General features: G+C 46.2%; 2 protein-coding genes across 2 annotated transcripts in view; both read right to left on the reverse strand.

The window, feature by feature from the left end:
* LOC149436761 (uncharacterized) overlaps nt 1-21,664 on the reverse strand; it is a 283,632-nt gene that overhangs the window by 13,251 nt on the left and 248,717 nt on the right. The window contains 1 exon segment of the mRNA XM_089661484.1: nt 7,595-8,771. Coding sequence (XP_089517610.1) covers nt 7,595-8,771 — 1,177 coding nt within the window.
* LOC149436763 (uncharacterized) lies at nt 8,943-15,098 on the reverse strand. The gene is made up of 5 exons (XM_089661481.1): nt 15,072-15,098; nt 13,530-13,653; nt 13,316-13,413; nt 13,030-13,236; nt 8,943-8,948 (listed from the first exon to the last, which is right to left on the reverse strand). The coding sequence occupies exons 1-5, from the start codon at nt 15,096-15,098 to the stop codon at nt 8,943-8,945; spliced, it is 462 nt and encodes a 153-aa protein (XP_089517607.1).

Raw genomic sequence — 21,664 nt, forward strand, 5'->3', positions numbered from 1 at the left:
TTGGGGCTAAAGGGGGAACAGGATGAAGTGGCACCAGAACACAATTGTATAACCCACATACAGCAAGACACTTCCCCTAGGTCCCACATGTCAGCTGTGGCTCTTGATGGGGCCCCAGATGTGTTTGTAGATGGCTCATGCTCTAGGCCAAATGATAATACTTACCATGCAGGAGATGCCATTGTGCAACTTCCTGACAAAATACTCGAGGCAAAGCCAATCCCATATCAGTCAGCCCAAGCAGCCCAACTGATTGCCCTTACAAGAGCATGTCAATTATTTGCAGGACAGGATGTCAACATTTACACAGACTGCAAGTACGCCCATGGTGCTGTACACGATTTTGGGGTCATTTGGGAGAGAAGAGGATTCATTGCTGCTGATGGCAAAACCATATCTCACTCTTCCTTGATATCTGATCTACTCAAAGCCATACAGTTACCAAAAACATTAGCCATTCTCCATTGCAGGGCACATACAAATCGCAGAGATCATATTGCCAAAGGAAATGCATTAGCAGATAAGGTAGCAAAGGAAGCTGCATTACAACAGGTGGCCAGTGAACAGATGTCTATGCTCACTTCAGGAGTCACAACCACCCCACATGACCAGATGTATGCAGATTTACAAACATTTGCTACAAAAGCCGATCTAGCAGACTGGAATGGTTCTGGAGCACAACTAGATCCAGCTTCTGGTCTAGTGTGCTTAGAGGGGAAACCATGCATTCCCATGTCAAGTGCCCCATTGTTCAATGCACAGTACCACGGTCTAGGACATAGAGGATGGAAAACGACATGTGAAACATTATTGCAGGATTTTTACATTACAGGTTTATCTAGGTTGGTGAAAGAATATGTTTCCAGGTGCATTACATGTATAAGGAACAATCCACAGAACCCAAAGAAACCACAACACCAGCATCTAGTGTACCCAACTACACCTTTCACCCATTTACAAATAGATTTTACCCACATGCCAAAAACAGGACAGAGGCAAGAGTTTTTGTTGGTAATGGTGGATATGTTCAGCAGGTGGGTGGAAGCATTTGTCACTAATAAAGAAGACGCGCAGACTGTAGTCAGAATTCTTACACAGGAGATAATACCCAGATGGGGATGTCCGCTGCAGATAAATTCTGATAACGGACCAGCCTTTGTGGCCAAGGTATGCCAAGACCTGGTAAAAGTACTTAGATTGGAAATGTCATATTCCCTATCATCCTCAAAGTTGGGGTATAGTAGAAAGGATGAACAGGACAATTAAGGATGAGTTGAGGAAGGCCACTGGAGGAACCTATACCCACTGGAAGAAGATGTTACCTGCAATTCTAGCAGAGGTAAGAATGACACCTAATAAGACTATAGGGTTATCCCCTTTTGAAATATTAATGGGAAGACCGTTCCCCACTCCTTGGGCTAGACAGCCACTTATGTTAGAAAGAGGGGACCTTGACCTGGTACAACAAGAATATGTGAGAAAATTGATTCAGACTTTAGATCAGATTGAAAGAAATGTTGCTCGCACTTTTCCTTTATTTTTCAGGAACCAACACACCTTTTCCAAGTGGGAGATGTCGTAGTGGTCTGCCAACTTGCTAAAGACAAAAAGCAAGGCTACCCCTTTGGACCGCCTACTACGGTGATAGCGGTTACCAGAACGGCTGTTCTGGTGGAGAATTCCCAGTCCTGGATCCATGCTAGTCGAGTGAAGAAGGTGAACCAAACACCTGAGAAACACGAGATGGAAAAAGGAGGTGAAGTATGAGAGGAAAATCCTCGAAGAGCAGGTGAAGTAAGTGAAAAAGACCCTGAAGATGACATTCCTTACTGCCGCTCATGGTGCTTTGAAGATCTGGGTCCTATTGGGCACACTGACTGCTCTTTTTCCTGCCAGTATGGATCATAACTAACTGTATTTATCACCCTGAGGACTTGGGCCTAATAAAAGGTATCTGTGGTCAATGACTAGATTTAAATGAGACCCAGATAACCAGAAGTGAAAGAAAGTCAAAAAGAAGTTTTGAAGAGAACAATCCTTTTTCAGGAAAATGATGATGCAGTTTAAATCTGCTTATGCTCAAAAGTCAGGTTCTGATAAATGTTGGATCTGTAGTAAATTACATCCGAGCACATAGGAAATTCCTCTTCTGGCCGCTCCAGTCAAAATATTTTTGTTAATAACAGGGAATGTAAGTATTGGTTTGACCAATATTACTTCTAATGCCACCATATCTTTTCCAACTCTGGGAGTCACTCAACTCCCCGATTGGTGTTTTAGACTGGGGAATACTTCCCACAAGGGAAAGGGAATGTGCTCTCAGTCCATATTAAACATATCTGATCCTGGAAGGAGGGATGGAACTTCTTCTGTGAAACTCTGGCAAGTAAATGGTAGAGCCCTGAATGAAAGTTTAGAAGGGATACAAGATAATGTGGGGAAAACTATGTTTGGAAAACTTCTTTTTCATTTCACACTTGTTGTCACCCCTGAATTTCGCTCTGCAATACAAAAATAGCCGATCTCCTTGGGAAACAATACCTATATCTGTTGTGGTAAGATCTATTACACTTGGATACCGAGTAATGTCCAGGGCTGGTGCTATGTAGCCCAATTAGTGCCAATCATGGCAGCTATAGACCAGAAGGAACACCAGGTAAAAGCCAGTACATACCCAAAACACCAACTAACTCTGAGACAGAGAAGGGAAACCAAACAAGAAAAGGTAGATCTATTCTCTACAGGGGATAAGGTTTGGTCATGGTTCCCTACCTACACGGGATGGGGAATAACACTCATGAACAAAATAAATAATGACACAAACATTATTGATGATATACTGGAGAGGAACTCTAAGGACATGGGGTTGCTAAATACTGAGACCAGAGCTATTAGAGAACAGCTGGAGATGCAAGAATTAGCTATTGAAAGCATGAGTGCTGCTCTGACAGGTCTGTGTGAGATGACAGAGGATTCTGAATGTTGTACTTGGATATATAATACCACAATGACTGTTCCAGATTATTATGAAATAATAAAGCAACACAGGGAACAGGTAGATGGTTTAATGGAAGAAGCTAGAGCTATAGGAAAAGATGGATGGACTCCTTTTGATTGGCTAGGATCAGGATTTGGTTCCGTCTTTTCATGGATGAAAGGTATCGCTGTAAGAATAGTCATGATATTGTTTTTTGTTTTATTTTTATATCTATGTTTTAAATGCTTATTATATTGCATTGCTAGAGCTACCAAGCCACAAAATACAAATGAAGGTTATCTGGCTATGTACAAAAAGATGAATGAGGTAAAGAATTGAGATCATGTTCATGATCTAAGAGGGGATTGAAAGGATTTAGAGAAGCTCCATTGTGTTGATGTACGCCATTTTAAGTATTAAGTTAGCTTTTTGCAGATATATTAGAAGTTTAATGGAACTGTTTTAGTTTGCTGAAGGATGTACCAACAAAAGATAACATGACCCTGAAGTTTTCTTTGCTCGGCTATTTCTCAGAAAGCTAGCAAAAACAGTTTATACCAAGAAATGTATATGTCATGTTTCATGTAGTTAGCTCATGATGGAAACTTACAATTACAGTTTTAGAACTCGCTCCCCCCTCCCTTATTATTTCTGTATCCTATATAATCTTAGTAATGTCTAATAAACTTTGAACATCTCTGAACATAAGCTGCCGTTATTTCCGTGTTCAAGGGGTGTTCCCAGAATTCTGCTGATAAACCAGGAATCTCTCCACAGACCGGGGGTCTCTGAGGGGATAAGAAAATCAATCCTTTCACTTACCTGACCTAACTCCAACAGAACACCTCTAGGATATCATGTTTTGGTCCATCCGACGCCACCAGGTTGCAACCAAACCGGATATTGTATGTACTCTCCAGAGCCTCAGGATATGCACAGCCAAAAGGGAAGCCAAGGAAACCAGGACAGCGACAACCAAAGGAAATGCTTCAGGGGTGCAGCCCTCCTCAGACGGGGAGATCAGCCACTATTATTATTATTATTATTATTATACAGTATTTATAAAGCGCCAATAGTTCGCTCAGCGCTGTACATTACAGAGGGGGACAGAACATGTGACAGAACAATACCAATACAATGCAAAACATGAGGGGATCGAGGGCCCTGCTCTTTCGAGCTTACAATCTAGGAGGGAGGGGATGGTGGCACAGGAGGAGATAGCTGTGGGGGATGGAGTGGCAGGAAGAGTGGAGGAGGTCGGCAAGTTAGCAGGGGGTGGGGTAGGCTTCCCTGAAGAGATGGGTTTTCAGGGTGTGCCTAAAGGAGAGGAGAGTAGGTGATAATCTGATGGGTTGGGGCAGGGAGTTCCAGAGGATGGGTGACACCCTGGAGAAGTCCTGGAGGCGGGCATGGGAGGAGGAGACCAGGGAACTAGAGAGAAGGAGGTCTTGTGAGGAGTGGAGTGTGCGTGTTGGGTGGTACTTGGATATTAGGTCAGTGATGTAGTTCGGGGCAGTATGGTGGACGGCTTTGTACGTCAGTGTTAGGATTTTGAATTTGATCCGTTGCGCAATCGGAAGCCAGTGGAGGGATTGGCAGAGGGGGGTGGCGGAGACAGAGCGGTTGGAAAGGTGAATGAGTCTTGCAGCCGTGTTCAGGATGGACTGAAGAGGGGATAGCCAGCGGCGAGGCAGGCCAGTGAGGAGGGAGTTGCAGTAGTCGAGTCGTGATATGATGAGGGAGTGGATGAGCTGTTTAGTGGTTTCTGGGGTTAGGAACGTGCGGATTTTGGCGATGTTGCGGAGCTGGAGTCTGCACGAGTTTGTTAAAGATTGGACTTGGGGCTGGAAGGATAGGTTGGAGTCCAGAATGACACCAAGTACTCTGGCCTGCAGGGCGGGTTTGATGGTAGCATTGTTGGATGTGACGGAGAAATCAATGGGGGGTGGTGTCCGGGCTGGGGGGAAGACAAGGAGCTCGGTTTTGGAGAGGTTCAATTTAAGGAAGTGGAGCGACATCCAGTCTGATATGTCGCTCAGTAGGTGTGTGATTCGGGCAGAGACCGAGGGGGTGAGGTGGGGGGTTGAGAGATAGATTTGTGTGTCGTCGGCATAGAGGTGGTAGTTGAAGCCGTGAGAGTGTATGAGTTGGCCAAGGAAGGAGGTATAGATGGAGAAGAGAAGGGGCCCGAGGACAGAGCCTTGAGGGACCCCAACAGAGAGGGGGAGTGAGGGGGAGGTGGTAGCATTATAGGTAACGCTGAAGGAGCGTTGTGACAGGTAGGATGAGAGCCAGGAGAGAGCAGAATCTCTGAGGCCGAGGGAGTGTAGTTTGTTGAGGAGGAGGGGGTGGTCGACTGTGTCGAAGGCCGCAGAGAGGTCAAGGAGTAGGAGCACTGAATAGTGGCCATTAGCTTTGGCGGTAAGCAGGTCGTTGGAGAGTTTGAGTAAGGCAGTTTCGGTGGAGTGTAGGGGGCGGAAGCCGGACTGTAGGGGATCGAGGAGGTTGTTGTCGTTGACTAGATAGAGAATAAACAGGTGCGCACACACCTTGTGCATTATCCAAGGATTATTGGAAGGAGTGAAAAATAAAACCAGACTCACAGGTGAAGCATGTATCTAAAAATCATTTGCATAATGACAATGGCCACAACGGCAAGCAAGGTGTTCCAAGTGTCAGTGCGGTCAAATGGCTGACGCGTTTCGGGGATGAATCCCTTTAATCAGAGCTCCTGACCAGCCTCTGATGCAGATGTGTAGTGGATGGATGATGGGAGTCTTGCTGGTGATATCTCATTAGAAGCCTCCCCCGACATTGTCAGGCATGCATACAAGCACATGGGGGCCATACAGACTACTGAGGACCATTCTGAGTTGCTGCAATGACATTTCAGCACAATGGTATGACAGGCGGTGCCACCTGTGAGACTCGGCATGTGAAGGTAAAATTGCCGCACTGTGAAGCTAAGCATGGAGGTCACAGCAATGTGTACTCACCCAATCAGCTGCTTTCTTCATTTAGAGGTAGGTGATCAGGGGGCGGGTCTGTGACATCATCCTCTTCTAAGCCCCTCCCATCTGACCGTGCCCATTACTCTCCATGGCATGCCGAGCAGAACTTGGTTTTCATGTGTCTGCGTTGGGCTGATTTGTGGTCACCATGGATTGAATTATTAGGTGTAAACCAGGCAGATGGCTTGTTCTGGGGATTGTCAGTGATCACATGTCCTGTTATATGGATTCAGTATCCATCGTCTGACATCCTAACAGGAGTTCTGTCATTTTTCAGGATGTCAGGAAAAACATGTCCTCCGTCAGTAAATGTTCATGTTGTGTCAGTAATAAAAGTCACGGAGGGTTGGGAACCCTGCAAGGGGGGCAGAGATATGTGACTGCCTAGTCCAGCCTTTCTCAGCCAGGGTTCCTCCAAAGGGTTCTAGGGCTTCCTTGTCACTTCATTGGGCTGTATATGGAAGTGTCACCGACCAGCCGTTTCTGGATACACAGCTTTGTCATCATTGCACACACACACCATTTTGTTTTCATTCAATACATTTTTTATTATAATTTAACTTTTAACAAGATTGCAGAAAAAAATCAGTAAACGGTAAAAGAAGGAATCTGATTGGTCAGGAAGATCCCTTGTCTGGAATGTGGGGGCGGAGTCATTATTATTGGTGTACAATACAATACACAACGTGTTCCATTATTATAACAAAGTATTGTAGAAAAGATCCCAACATGTGACATGGCTGAATGAATGCTGGTCATATTAGTTCATCTATTCTCTAAGTGGGGTGGTATCTATTGGGCCAATCCCTTTTACAAACCACACATAATATCGCCCTTCAAAGTGAAAACAGAAACGATTTGCACAAAATCAAAGAGTAGAAATATTTTCCGGTGGATCCCCTCTACCCAGACCCCATATGTAGACATAGAACAACAAGCTGTGTTCCCTCTCGTGCCGCACTCCTCCAACCACCCAAACCCACACAGAAGCCAAGGGAAATAATGAGAGGAAAGTTCCCCCCTAGTTTGGGTCGGAATTCTCCTTCCCTCCTGTTGGGGGATGGGAGAAGGATGGACTGAAGACAGAGAGACGCTTCGGGGTCACCACTGTTCTGTAGAGCCTTGAAATGAAGGACATCAACTTCAGAAGTTCTTGTTGTCTGTGTAAAGTTCCCCGATAACGAGATCTGGGCTCTCCCGGCTTCTAGCTCTGTAACCCGCTATATCATTATCAGGAAACGCAACTCCGACACCCAAGAAGGGCTGAAGTTGTGTCCTTCATTTCCAGGATCTACTGACCACTCTGCACCCCGACATTTACTGCACTTCATCCATGTCTTTGGGGGCCTCTCATCTCCTTATCAACTGTTTCTTCCATGATGAAGATCAGCCATGGAGTATATCTGAGGTGTATATCAGGGTGTGCTTCTTCCCCACATGAGAGCTGGGATGTCCAGCAACATTCATCTAGAAGACATTTCCCACACTCAGGACACTAATACACCTCCAGGGTTGTGTGGGACCCCTGATGTACAGGAAGACAGGACCTCAGTGAGGAACATTTCCCTCACTCAGGACAGGAAAGTGGCTTCTTCCCTGTGTGAGATCTCTGATGTGTGTAAAGGCTGGACTTCCATGAAAAACATTTCCCGCACTCAGGACAGGAATATGCCTTTTCCCCCGTGTGAGAACTCTGATGTGTGTATAGATGGGACTTCGTTGAAAAACATTTCCCGCACTCAGGACAGGAATACGGCTTCTCACCTGTATGAGATCTCTGATGTGTGTAAAGACTGGACTTCCATGAAAAACATTTCCTGCACTCAAAACAGGAATACGGCTTCTCACCTGTGTGAGATCTCTGATGTGTGTAAAGACTGGACTTCCATGAAAAACATTTCCCGCACTCAGGACAGGAATATGGCTTCTCTCCCGTGTGAGATCTCTGATGGGTGTAAAGACTGCACTTCACTGAAAAACATTTCCTGCACTCAGAACAGGAATATGGCTTCTCCCCCGTATGAGATCGCTGATGTGTGGATAGATGGGACTTCGTTAAAAAACATTTCCCGCACTCAGAACAGGAATACGGCTTCTCCCCTGCGTGAGATCTCTGGTGTGTGTAAAGACTAGACTTCTGTGAAAAACATTTCCCACACTCAGGACAGGAATACGGCTTCTCCCCTGTGTGAGATCTCTGGTGTGTGTAAAGTTTGGACTTCGTTAAAAAACATTTCCCGCACTCAGGACAGGAATATGCCTTATCCCCTGTGTGAGATCTCTGATGTGTGTAAAGACTGGACTTCACTGAAAAACATTTCCCGCACTCAGGACAGGAATACGGCTTCTCCCCTGTGTGAGATCTCTGATGTGTGCACAGATGGGTCTTCAGTGAAAAACATTTCCCGCACTCAGAACAGGAATACGGCTTCTCCCCCATGTGAGATTTCTGATGTGTGCACAGATAGGTCTTCAGTGAAAAACATTTCCCGCACTCGGGACAGGAATATGGCTTCTCCCCCGAGTGAGATCTCTGATGTCTGTAAAGATTGTACTTCAGTGAAAAACATTTCCCACACTCAGAACAGGAATACGGCTTCTCCCCCGTGTGAGATCTCTGATGTATGTATAGATGGGACTTCATTGAAAAACATTTCCCGCACTCAGAACAGGAATACGGCTTCTCATCTGTGTGAGATCTCTGATGTGTGTAAAGACTGGACTTCTCTGAAAAACATTTCCCGCACTCAGGACAGGAATACGGCTTCTCCACTGTGTGAGATCTCTGGTGTTTGTAAAGATTGGACTTACTTGTAAAACATTTCCAGCACTCAGGACAGGAATACGGCTTCTCCCCTGTGTGAGATCTCTGATGTATGTGAAGATTGGACTTCTTTGAAAAACATTTCCCGCACTCAGGACAGGAATAAGGCTTCTCCCCCGTGTGAGATCTTTTATGCCTATTAAGTTGGTATGTAGAAAGGAAACCCTTCCCGCACTCAGAACAGGAGAAGCTCTTCTCTGTTGGAAGGCCGGCCCGGTCCCGCACAGTCTGAGGTTCCTCAGGATACGAGGAATCCGATGGTCCATCTACACTGGGTGGTGCCGGATGGACATTGGAGGGAGCCGGGTTTTCTCCTGGACTATACTGTGTGATGTCCTCATCTTCTACTTTCCAGTCTGGAGACAAAGTGATACAATTCTCAGAGGTTTTCCTCATCTCCCGGCCATGGACTAAAATACAAAGACAAAGAGGATTACTAGACAGGAGCTGATTGGTTCCCCCAAACCAGGACTCCGCCCACATCAGGCAGCTTGGTCTCTGAAGAGCTTACAATTCCACCCTCAAGGGAACTAGGAAATGGCTCCTCTGATCTCCTACCAGGTCATTTCTTTATTCATGGACCTTAGTCAGAGAGTGAGGAAACAACCAGAACTGTCTTTTATAGGAGGGACAGTGATGAGGGGATTATAGGACGAGGGTCCCCACCCCCTCTATCACTCATCGCCATCTTCCCAACACAAGAAGTACTGCACTTCCTTATTTAGTCCATGATTTAGTCATGAAGAACAGCGGGGCTGAGCCCCACCAGAGGTCAGAGAGTGAGGATGGGGGGAGAACAACCAAGATGAAGACTGGACTGATCCTGAAGACCACCATCATTGGGGTATTGACTCCTCCCTCATTATCACTTTCTGTTTAAGGGTCCAAAGTTGGAGGATGTTATCACATTATTATCACCATGTAAAAGTCAGTGCTCCAATCACATCATCCGATATAAAATGTCCAGCTGGGAGGAAATGGGGGGAACAGAGGAGAAGACATATTATGTGTATATATAGCAGTGGGGGGAGGGGGGAGAGCAGAAGTTAGGAGTATGTAATGTACAACATGGAGTATATAGTGCAGAGGTCAGGAGTATGGAATGTACAACAGAGTATATAGTACAGGGGTCAGGAGTATGTAATGTACAACATAGAGTATATAGTGCAGGGGTCAGGAGTATGTAATGTAAAACACAGAGTATATAGTGCAGGGGTCAGGAGTATGTAATGTACAACATAGAGTATATAGTGCAGGGGTCAGGAGTATGTAATGTACAACATAGAGTATATAGTACAGGGGTCAGGAGTATGTAATGTACAACATAGAGTATATAGTGCAGGGGTCAGGAGTATGTAATGTACAACATAGAGTATATAGTGCAGGGGTCAGGAGTATGTAATGTACAACACAGAGTATATAGTGCAGGGGTCAGGAGTATGTAATGTACAACATAGAGTATATAGTGCAGGGGTCAGGAGTATGTAATGTACAGCATAGAGTATATAGTGCAGGGGTCAGGAGGATGTAACGTACAACAGAGTATATAGTGTAAAGGTCAGGCCTCATAATTACCATTCAGTAATCAACTGTAATCTAAATGTTTACTGTAGACAAGTTGCAGAGATCCCACACCGCTGTCTCCCATCTCCTGAGACTGCACTCAGTGACTTGGGTCTGAGACACTACAGACATATCCCTCCACCCGGCACAGGTGACAAATACTGGAAGAATTGCTATGTCACCACCATGAGGAATGAGATCAAAAAGCACATGTCCAGGTGCCTAGGTCTAGTAACACTTATGATGTAATCCACATTTTTCTGCCAGCTAAACCCCAGAACCTCCATAAATCCAGTCTAGAGACATAAATTGTGTCTGCAGCACAGAGAAGGAAGATTATCCGAGAGAAATCCAGGAATACAGGACGGGGAACACAGCTCAGGAAAGTGACCAGGGGATTACAGGCTGATATCACCCAGTCCCCGCCCTACTCTGGACCAATCAGTGAGCAGTATGGGTGGAGGAATGGATTTAGTGTTCATGACCCACCTGTGCTGATCTCTGTAGGAGTGTCCTCCTCTATAAATGTCCCCGTTATTCCATCCTCCTCCATAGACTGCTGATCATCCCTCACATACGCCTCTTCTTCTTCTGCTTTCACCTCAAATTCTATATCGATTGGATCTCCACTCTAAATCAAGGAAATGGGAGAAAATATCATCTGTAAAATGTAAGATTTATGATTGTGACATCACACAAAATCCACACATTGTCTCCCTTCACAGAAGCAGATCACATGTGATATGTGGGTACATTTCCCCTAAATACCGCATGCCATCCTGAAACTGTCCATTTCCTATCCCGTGTTGCGGTATTGACCACAAACACTGAACACGCTCAGTAAATACCGCATGAACAGGCGTTACATTCACAGAAGGAAATAAAGAATGAAATGCATGCGGTCATTAATTAGTGGTGGAGACATGCGGCATTCAGGAAATGTGTACTGCTTGGTATAGAGTGGGCGGCCGCTGGCATCCTTAACAACCAGTAAACAACATGGTTGTTAGGGAGCAAACGGCCGCTGCGTCTTAACCAACCGATAAATTAAAAAAAAAAAAAGATTTACCGGCAACAAAATATTAAGAAAATGGCGTGGGGTCCCCCTCCCGGGTCTGGTATGGATTTTGAGGGGGACCCCTTGTCAAAATGAAAGAAATACATACCAGACCCCTATCTGAGCATGCAGCCCAGAAGGTCAGGAAAGGGGGGGGATGAGCAAGCGACCCCCCCTCCTGAAACATACCAGGCCACGTGCCCTTAACATGAAGTGGATGTTCTGTTGCAGGGGGGGGTTTGCTCCCCCAAAGCACCTTGTCCATGTTGATGGGGACAAGGGACTCTTCCCCACAACCCAGGCTAGTGGCTGTGGGGGTTTGCGGGCAGAGGAGTTACAAAATGTAACAAGAGGGCCCTCAGATCCCTCACCCCATGTGAATGAGTATGGGGTACATGGTACCCCTAATTATTCACCCCAAAAAAGTATTCTGTTAAAGACAGCAGGCAGTTTTTGACAAATCCTTTATTAAAAAAGCAAAACTAAAGCAAAATGTCCCCCCGGTGTAGATCCATCATCAATCACGATGCTCGCTGTCACCGCTGACTCGGAAAGAAAAGCTCCGCTCCCAATGAAGACTCCCCTCTGTCTGACAGCTCTGCTGCCTCCTGCCACTAAATATACTAAGGGGCGGTGCCACTCGGTGATGTCACTGACCGGGGCATGTTGTATTGGTGACATCACTGACCGGGGCATGATGTATTGGTGACGACACTGACCGGGGCATGTTGTATTAGTGACCTCACTGACCGGGGCATGTTGTATTGGTGACGTCACTGACCAGGGCATGTTGTATTGGTGATGTCACAAAAGGGCAAGGCCACCCAGTGATGTCACAGGGTGGTAGAACTCCTTATTCAGTCAGTGATGACAGCGAGTATCGTGATTGGATCATCGATGGATCTACATCAGGGGGATATTGTTCTTTATTTTTGTTTTTTCAAAAATTACTTCCAGTTTTTTCTTAAACTACTTTTTTTTGGTGAATGAATAGGGGTACTATGTACTTTATACTCATTCACATTGTGGGGGGCCGGGATCTGGGGGCCTCCTTGTTAAAGGTGACTTTTAGATTCCAATAAGCCCCCCACAACCACTGCCCAGGGTTGTGGGGAAGGGACCCTTGTCCCCATCGACATGGGGACAAGGTGCTTTTGGGGGCGCAGAGTGCCCCTGCCCTGAAGCACCCACCCCATGTTGAGGGTATGTGGCCTGGTATGGTTCAGGAGGAAGGTGGGCACTCACTAAGGGTCTGGTATTGATTTTGGAGGGGAAACCACGCCTTTATTTTTATTATTTTGGCATCGGGGTTCCCCTCAAAACCCATACCAGACCTGTCACAGCTGTCAGCGGGGAACTTGGCAGCCATCCGCTCCTTGTTTACTGGTTGTTGAGGACACTGGCGGCTGCCCTCTCCTTAACAACAAGCTATTTACAAGTGTTGCTATGGACTCCAGTGGTAAATTCCCCGCAGGCTTCACTACTAAAAAACAGAATGCAGCATCTTACTACATACTGGGATACGGGAAGATACCGCTTTGTGATTGGAGCCCATAGTCTCTACAAGTCCATGTTCTAGATTCTCCATCCCACCAACCTTGTAATAGTGAGGGATGGTGTGACCTTCCTGTGTGGAATCCCGGGAATACAGAGGACGGGGACATCTCTCTGGTGGGTTCCTGGTATTAGGTGGCTCCATCATATCCTTGTGTCCTTCTGAAAACTCCTCCATCACTCCATACTCCTCATCCTCCTCTTTATACTCTTCTTTAACATCAATATTATCATCCCCGAGGATTCCACTCTGAAAGATATAATAAAACATTCATTGTAACAAACATGCTGTGTATAAATCACAACTACCAATAATTGTCATCATCTACCTGATGATGGTGAGGGATGGTGTGACCTTCCTGTGTGGAATCCCGAGAATACAGAGGACGGGGACATCTCTCTGGTGGGTTCCCATGACTGGATCCATCTGTAGGAAACACACACACTGACTGAATCCATTGTTTCTATGTGTTTATCAGATGATGGGGGATCTAGGTGGATCCTCCGTACTGCTCTCTCCTTTACAATAAAGTCTCCTCTTACCCGGTGATGTGAGGGGCGGCTGATTGTCCATCATGACGTCCTTGTAGAGATCCTTGTGTCCTTCTAAATACTCCCACTCCTCCATGGAGAAATAGACAGTGACACCCTGACACCTTATAGGAACCTGACACACACAATGATACAGTCACCATCCAGACACATCCCTTGTCTGTTACTGGAGAATGTCCCAGAATTCCCAGCACCGCTCACCTCTCCTGTCAGCAGATGGACCATCATGGTGGTCAGTTCCAGAATCTTCTGCTCTTTCCCCCTCTCAGGTATCAGAGAATGAGATGGAGGCACCATGGTGAGGCTCCGGGTTCTGCTCCATTCTCCTGAGATTGGCTCCCCACTAGACTTCTTCTTTACAACATAATCCTACAGATCAGGAGACAAATAAAACAATATCAACCACCTGACATCATCTAAATGTGTGCAAAAATAAAATGGTCTATTGACCAGAATAGACAAGAGTGATGTCATGTGACCTCCCAGAATCCTCCTCGCCTCTCCGGTCAGGTCTGTGTTTATTAATAGAGATGAGTGAAGTCATGTGACCTCCCAGAATCCTCCTCACCTCTCCGGTCAAGTCTGTGTTTTATTAATAGAGATAAGAGTGATGTCATGTGACCTCCCAGAATCCTCCTCACCTCTCCGGTCAGGTCTGTGTTTATTAACAGAGATGAGAGTGACGTCATGTGACCTCCCTGAATCCTCCTTACCTCTCCGGTCAGGTCTGTGTCCTATTAATAGAGATGAGAGTGATGTCATGTGACATCCCAGAATCCTCCTCACCTCTCCGGTCAGGTCTGTGTTTTTTTAATAGAGATGAGAGTGACGTCATGTGACCTCCCAGAATCCTCCTCACCTCTCCGGTCAGGTCTGTGTTGTATTAATAGAGATAAGAGTGATGTCATGTGACCTCCCAGAATCCTCCTCACCTCTCCGGTCAGCAGGTAGATGATCTCCAGGGTGAGGTTTAGTATCTTCTCAGTCATGTGACTCCGGTCCTCCTCCATCCTCATTGGTGCCATCATGTGATCTATACAGGTCTCCTTGTAGACGGATAACTTTGGGAAATGAAAGTAAGAATGATTTGGATGGTATTGGTCACACAATAATAGGATGTGGATGTGAGGGGGGAATAGGAGGGTTGCTGGACATTGAAGAACTACTCCCCCCATGGGAAGACATTTTGTTTGGACTGTTTAGTGTTTACTACAATTTTGAGGTCCGGGGCCCTTTTCTCTGTTGGGTTTGTTTGGTCTCTGAACTGGTTTGATGAGTATTAGATCTGCAGACAAGGAATGATAAATCTCATCCTTCCTATGACTAGTTTGCTCTGAGGCAGTGCTGTGAGGTCAATGTCGGCTCATCATGCAGGGATGGTCACTTTACATCGCCGACGCCCGGGATATGTAGTTCTGGGGGCCGGGCAGGTATTGTGTTTAATCTTTATCCCTGCTGAGGGCAAGCTGCAGGGCTCTCCTTTCAGGTGCCAGCCTCTGCCACCCCGTGTGTGTGAACCTCCACTGTACCTACTGTGCTTCCCCGGCTCTGCTTGCCCATCTGTGGGCCTGGTTCAGCGGGTGTTGGAGGGTAGAGGGGATGGAGGAGAGAAGACACATTCACTCCCTTCTTGTCCTGACCCAGAAGTGACGTTATGACAGATTTCCCAACCATCGAGGACGGCAAAGAATGTAATGCGGTGCGATGTGCTCTACATTACATCCAATGGAGTACAGGGGAGACATTGGGGGTCTCAATAAAGAAAACCTCTCATCAAAAGTCACCAGAGGACTTTGTCCCCTTAAGTAAAATTTTTTTCTAATTGTAAAGAATTAAAGTTACACCCAAGTACATAACTCCTCCCTTTAAAAAATGTTGAGGTCCCCCCACCCCCACATATATGCATGCCCAAATGTAATTGCACACGCTGGAGCGCCTACATGTGATAACATTGATTGTGATACACGTTACATATCGCCGGTCACACCAGAATGAGAGGATAATTCTAGGAGCAGACCTCCTCCGTACTCTATACTGATGACCTAGAAGGGGCTATAAATGTGTCCCCTATAGATAATACCGGGGACTAAAGGTTGTCACCATTTCAGCACACACAACTTAAGGTTTGACATGTTGGATATCTATTTACTCGCTGCAACCTCGGCTTTTATATTTTTACACATAAATGGGTCATTTATTGCTTTTTTGTGCCCTGAAATTAACTTAAGTGTATTTTTTACTGAAATTTGGCATTTCCTAGACTTTGTGATAACATTTTGTGACATAAAAAATTAGAACTGCCACTATTTTGTTCTCTAAAGTCTCTACTTGCAGAAAATCAATATTTTGGGGGTTTTCTGTCATCTTCAGGATAAAATAATTTTTTAAATGTGCAAAAAAGGCTCTGGGAGTGAAAGGGAGAAAGGATAAGCAGGACACTCCCCTTTCCTGAGGAGCAGCCAATCGGTTCTCATTACACTGCAAGGTCTCTACCCTCCCTGCTAGTCCCCGGGTGCGGTGCTGGAGACAGGTGGGGGAGGGGAGGAGGAGATAAACAGCGCAATGTTACACATATTACACATTTAAGTTGCTAAAATCTAAAAAAGATCTCCTGCAGCCTATTAGCACCCATTTCCCTCTCTATGTCTCAGCGGATCTCCTGCAGCCTATTAGCTCCCATTTCCCTCTCTATGTCACATATTACAACAAGCAGTCACAAAGGTAAATGTAAAATAAAAGCAGAGAGGGAGAGAAGGCTGATAAAGCAGCTCATCGATGAGAGGTACATAAGAACATACAATGTCAATACAAAACAGTGACATGGCCATCAATCACAAACGATCGGAGCAGACAGATCGGTGTCATAGGTGTCCCGTGGGTCCTGAACTGCCTCCAGCGCAGGGACAGTAGCAGGGTGTAAAGCAGGTAGGTACTCCAACTTTCTCATTTCTGCTCTGACCTTCATCAGTGCCGGTAACATGGGGGACATAGAAGACAGCCAATGCATGGGAACGGTTCTCCTGGCTGCCCTCAGAATGGAGGTGGAAAGTTTCCTCGCACATTTAGAGAGACCCGAAAAGGTAGACCCAACAGAAAGTAAATGGGCTCAAAAGGGACAGGAGCCCGCAGAAGTACCCACAATGGGGTAAGGACCTCTAGCCTCAGTGGAGAGACAGGGTGACAGTTCTCAAATAGGTAAGGGGCGGGGATGATGTCCCCGGCTGGCCCCGCCCCATACCTATATAGGAAATGTCAGCTAGCCTTTTCTTCACAAGGCTGGAAGCCTCGGACGGGAGCAGAACTTTTTTTTTCTTTTTTCGGGTCCCTGCCGCCGCCGCCGCCATGATTGACGTTGGATCTACTTCGGGGGACATTGTTTTAATAAAGGACTTGTCAAAGACCCTGTACTGTGTTTTTTTTACACTACACTTTTTTTTTTTGTGAAGGAGTAGCGGGACCATGTACCGCAGAATCCTTCACGTGGGGGGGGGGCCGGGATCTAGGTGCCCCCTTGTTAAAGGGGGCTTCCAGATTCTGATAAGCCCCCCGCCTGCAGACCCCCACAACCACCGGCCAGGGTTGTGGGGAAGAGGCCCTTGTCCTCATCAACATGGGGATAAGGTGCTTTGGGGGGGGAGCCCCAAAGCACCCCCCCATGTTGAGGGCATGTGGCCTGGTATGGTTCAGGAGGGGGGGCGCTCGCTCGCCCCCCCCCCCTTTCGTGACCTGCCGGGCTGCATGCTCGGATAAGGGTCTGGTATGGATATTGAGGGGGACCCACGCTGTTTTTTTTTTTTATTTCAGTGTGGAGTTCCCTCTTAATATCCATACCAGATCCGAAGGGCTTGGTACAGATGGGAGGGGGGACCCCCGAAGGGCTTGGTACGGATGGGAGGGGGGACCCCACGCTGTTTTTTTCATTATTTATGCACTAAAGGAAATTATTTTACATTCAGCTGTCAGTGGGGAACCCCGCTGACAGCTGAAACATTAACACATGGCTGTCGCTCCTACAATCCCGCATGAGTTATGTTATCAACTCATGCAGCATTTTAGTAGTGAAAACCAATGCAGCGCTCATGTTTCAGCTGTCGGCGGAGTTCCCCACTGACAGCTGAATGTCAAAGTATTGCAGGGAATTATAGACAATTTGTAAAAACCCGGCATTGGGTCCCCCCTCTCATCCTTACCAAGCCCTTCGGGTCTGGTATGGATGTTAAGGGGTAACTCCACGCCGAAATTAAAGAAAAAACAGCGTGGGGTACCCCCCAAAATCCATAACACACACTTATCCGAGCATGCAGCCCGGCAGGTCAGGAAAGGGGGGGGGACGAGCGAGCGCCTCCCCCCCTCCTGAACCATACCAGGCCACATGCCCATACCAAATTATTCAAACATTTGTAAACAGACCAATGAACTGAAATGGTTTGGCATTTGTACCCCAAATATGACGTTCCCTGAGGCGTTTGTACACCGAGGTACGCCTGTATTAGTATTGCAATCCTTTGTATTGGGATACATAGAACCATCATACATGTGAATTGGCAACATAGCACAACATTTGTGTCACATTGGAGATATCTGGTAGTTATACTGACCTTGCCCAGGGACTTAGGATTGATTCACAGCACAGAAATACAGGCAGGATTAGTGTTCAACAGCTCTGTGGATTAGTGGTTAGCACTGCTGTCTCACAACGCTAGGGTTGTTGGTTTGAATCCCAACCATGGCAATGAATTTGCATGATCTCTGTGTGACTACCCTAACATACATGTGCTGGTGGCAGCATCTCTGCTTTCTGTCTAAATGATCCCTAAAATGTGAATTAGAATGAGGCCTTGTCTGTTCAAACACCTTCAAAGCTGCAGCTTATGTGAATGTCATACAATGGGATGAGATAAGGGCCTAGACCACTAATAGATTTGATAATGATGGTTTATACTCCACCCCCTTTTGTGAAGGATTTGTCAAGCAGAGAGAGAGAGAGAGAGAGAGAGAGAGAAGAGCGAGCCAGTGAGACAAAGAAGAGTGAGCGAGAGATACATACAGAAGGGTGAGTGAGAGAGAAGAGTGAGCGAGAGATACATACTGAAGAGTGATAAAGAGAGACATACAGAAGAGTGAGTGAGAGAGAAGAGCGAGCCAGTGAGACAAAGAAGAGTGAGCGAGAGATACATACAGAAGGGTGAGTGAGAGAGAAGAGCAAGCCAGTGAGACGAAGAAGAGTGAGCGAGAGATACATACTGAAAAGTGATAAAGAGAGACATACAGAAGAGTGAGCGAGAGAGAAGAGCGAGCCAGTGAGACAAAGAAGAGTGAGCGAGAGATACATACAGAAAAGTGAGTGAGAGAGAAGAGCAAGCAAGGGAGATAAAGAAGAGTGAGCGAGAGATACATACAGAAGAGTAAGAGAGAAGAGCGAGCCAGTGAGACAAAGAAAAGTGAGCGAGAGATACATACTGAAGAGTGATAGAGAGAGAGAGAAAAGGCTTGGGTGGGGAATCCCCACGTCAAAATTGTTACAAATACTGGCGTGGAATTTCCCCCAAATGCATAGCAGACCCTTATCCCAGCAGGCAGGTACCGCACGCCTTCAAAGATTTATTTCCTTTGTTGATTTTCCTGCTTCGCTCACACTATATGCAATTGAAAATTGCGCTAAAAGGTTGCCAATTTTACCATTTTCAAGAAAATTTCAAACTAGTTGTGTTTTCAATTGTGTGTAGCATTGCGATTTCTATTGCAGTCTAGATGTTAATTTGCTAATAAATGGACAAAATTTCAAATACCTTTGAACTCTCGCTGCAACAAATGGCGTATGTTACTCCCCTCACATTCACATTCATTATATCCAATATCAGGTACGATGTCAATTCACAAATCGCACCTGAAATTGCACACCCTGGATGTGACTTGTCATGTGATTGGCATGGCCAGCAGCTTGCCCTTTGCATGGCAAATTGCACACAATGTTACTGGGGGCTAACACCACTGTCACATCTAATCCGATGCGGCAATTGCCCAACTTACAGTGAAGTTGCACGAGTTCACAATCCAATTGGATGTGAACAGAGCCTACAGTGGCCAATAGGGTGCGACTTGCAAGTCTACGATTTGCAAGTCGCCTGTCATGCCAATTGCATGGCAATCGCAAACAATGTTACTGGGGGCCACCCGGTCACATTAAAGCAGATTTCTAAGTGGTGTTATTTACATGACGGTCACATCATGTGACTTACAGTGAAGTCACATGATTTCAAAGTCGGGGTACATGGTGATTTCCAGTGCAATTTGCAAGACATTCGACATCGATCTCTCAGCAAATTGCATGAAAAGTAGTGTATTCATTACTCTATTATTACTTGCGGCTCCGACCAAGTTTGAACCACAACAATATGAACGCTCCAATAGCGTGCTCATTGAGTGGGACTTGGCATGTGATTTGCACAACATGCAAGATGTAAATCGTCTGCAAAGTCGCACCCTATTGTCTGCTATTAGAGCGACCACATGGGTGCGTTTCAAACACTGATTTCTATATTAGTACATGTACTACTTTAGTGGCAATTTGCATAGAGATCTGTGTCAGATGTCTTGAAAATTGCATTGAAATGGTCAACTTTACTGTAAGTCGCATGATTTGTAAATCAGCTTTGCCCAGAGTGTAATGTTTGGTGATGTTTGATTTCTGGAGTGTTTTGCCAATTGATGGGAAATTCACCATACTAGTCAAATCGATTTGTCATTTTCAGTATTGCATACAAGATGTGGTCATGTGACTGTCTTAACTCATGCGAGAATCTGGAGGGAATTGTGACCATAGTAGCAATAAAGGTTCCAATTGGGGTTCCCTTTCACATCCCTGCTCAATGTTCTGTTGTATGCTGCACATGTACATTTCACTGTATATTTCTTTCCGACTCTGATTTGTGGGGCCTGTATACCAAGGGTTAATGCAGGTGGGAAGGGTATTCATCAGGTGCAAACACTTTATCTGACAGTGGTGGGTGTGGCCTTCATTGGGGGTGGGGCCTGTATACCAAGGGTTACCACAGGTGGGAAGGGTATTCATCAGGTGCAAACACTTTCTCTGACAGTGGTGGGTGTGGCCTTCATTGGGGGTGGGGCCTGTATATCAAGGGTTAACGCAGGTGGGAGGAGGATTATTCAGGTGCAAACACTTTCTCTGACAGTGGTGGGTGTGGCTTAATTGGGGGTGGGGCCTGTATACCAAGAGTTAACGCAGGTGGGAGGAGGATTATTCAGGTGCAAACACTTTCTCTGACAGTGGTGGGTGTGGCTTCATTGGGGGTGGGGCCTGTATACCAAGAGTTACCGCAGGTGGGAAGAGGATTCATCAGGTGCAAACACTTTCTCTGACAGTGGTGGGTGTGGCTTCATTGGGGGTGGGGCCTTGTTTGGCGTGCTCCAAATGCACCCTAGCTTATATAAAGACGTGCAGTAGGGAGTGATTTGGCCTGTTACTAGGCCGGGGGGTTTGTGACTAAGTCCTTGCATGGTGTGGTTTGGGGGGAAGAAGAGATTTTGTGCTGAATTGCCCCAGACACCACTCAGGCTGTGTTTGGGGGGGGAAGAGATTTTGTGCTGAATTGCCCCAGACACCACTCAGGCTGTGTTTGGGGGGGAGAGATTTTGTGCTGAATTGCCCCAGACACCACTCAGGCTGTGTTTGGGGGGGGAAGAGATTTTGTGCTGAATTGCCCCAGACACCACTCAGGCTGTGTTTGGGGAGGAAGAGATTTTGTGCTGAATTGCCCCAGACACCACTCAGGCTGTGTTTGGGGGGGGGAAGAGATTTTGTGCTGAATTGCCCCAGACACCACTCAGGCTGTGTTTGGGGGGGAGAGATTTTGTGCTGAATTGCCCCAGACACCACTCAGGCTGTGTTTGGAAGTGGGCTGGAAATGTTGGCATTTATTTGGCCTTGTAAAGTGTGGTATTGTACAATGATTGTGCTTTTTCTCTTTGCATTGAAAGCCTCACACATGTCAATCGTTTTTTTTAAAATATTTTCTGGTTTTAATTTTGCTTGCTTATTTAGACTCCAATGCATTTTTCTGACAACCCTGCTGAGAAATGTATGTGTCAGGGATTTGTAGAGGTGG

Source organism: Staurois parvus, unplaced genomic scaffold (genome assembly GCF_062004578.1).
Source record: "Staurois parvus isolate SC_StPar_1 unplaced genomic scaffold, SC_StPar_1.0 ptg001345l, whole genome shotgun sequence".
Taxonomy (NCBI): Eukaryota; Metazoa; Chordata; class Amphibia; order Anura; family Ranidae; genus Staurois; species Staurois parvus.

What these genes read in the sequence shown, in the direction of transcription:
- LOC149436763 (XM_089661481.1), bottom strand. Translation starts at nt 15,098, where the DNA reads ATGGGCAAGCAGAGCCGGGGAAGCACA. An exon ending in AGCAGAGCCGGGGAAGCACA is followed by an intron (nt 13,654 to 15,071) that starts GTAGGTACAGTG and finishes TGTGTGTGTCAG; the next exon opens with GTTCCTATAAGGTGTCAGGG. An exon ending in CCATCCCTCACCATCATCAG is followed by an intron (nt 13,237 to 13,315) that starts GTAGATGATGAC and finishes TATATCTTTCAG; the next exon opens with AGTGGAATCCTCGGGGATGA.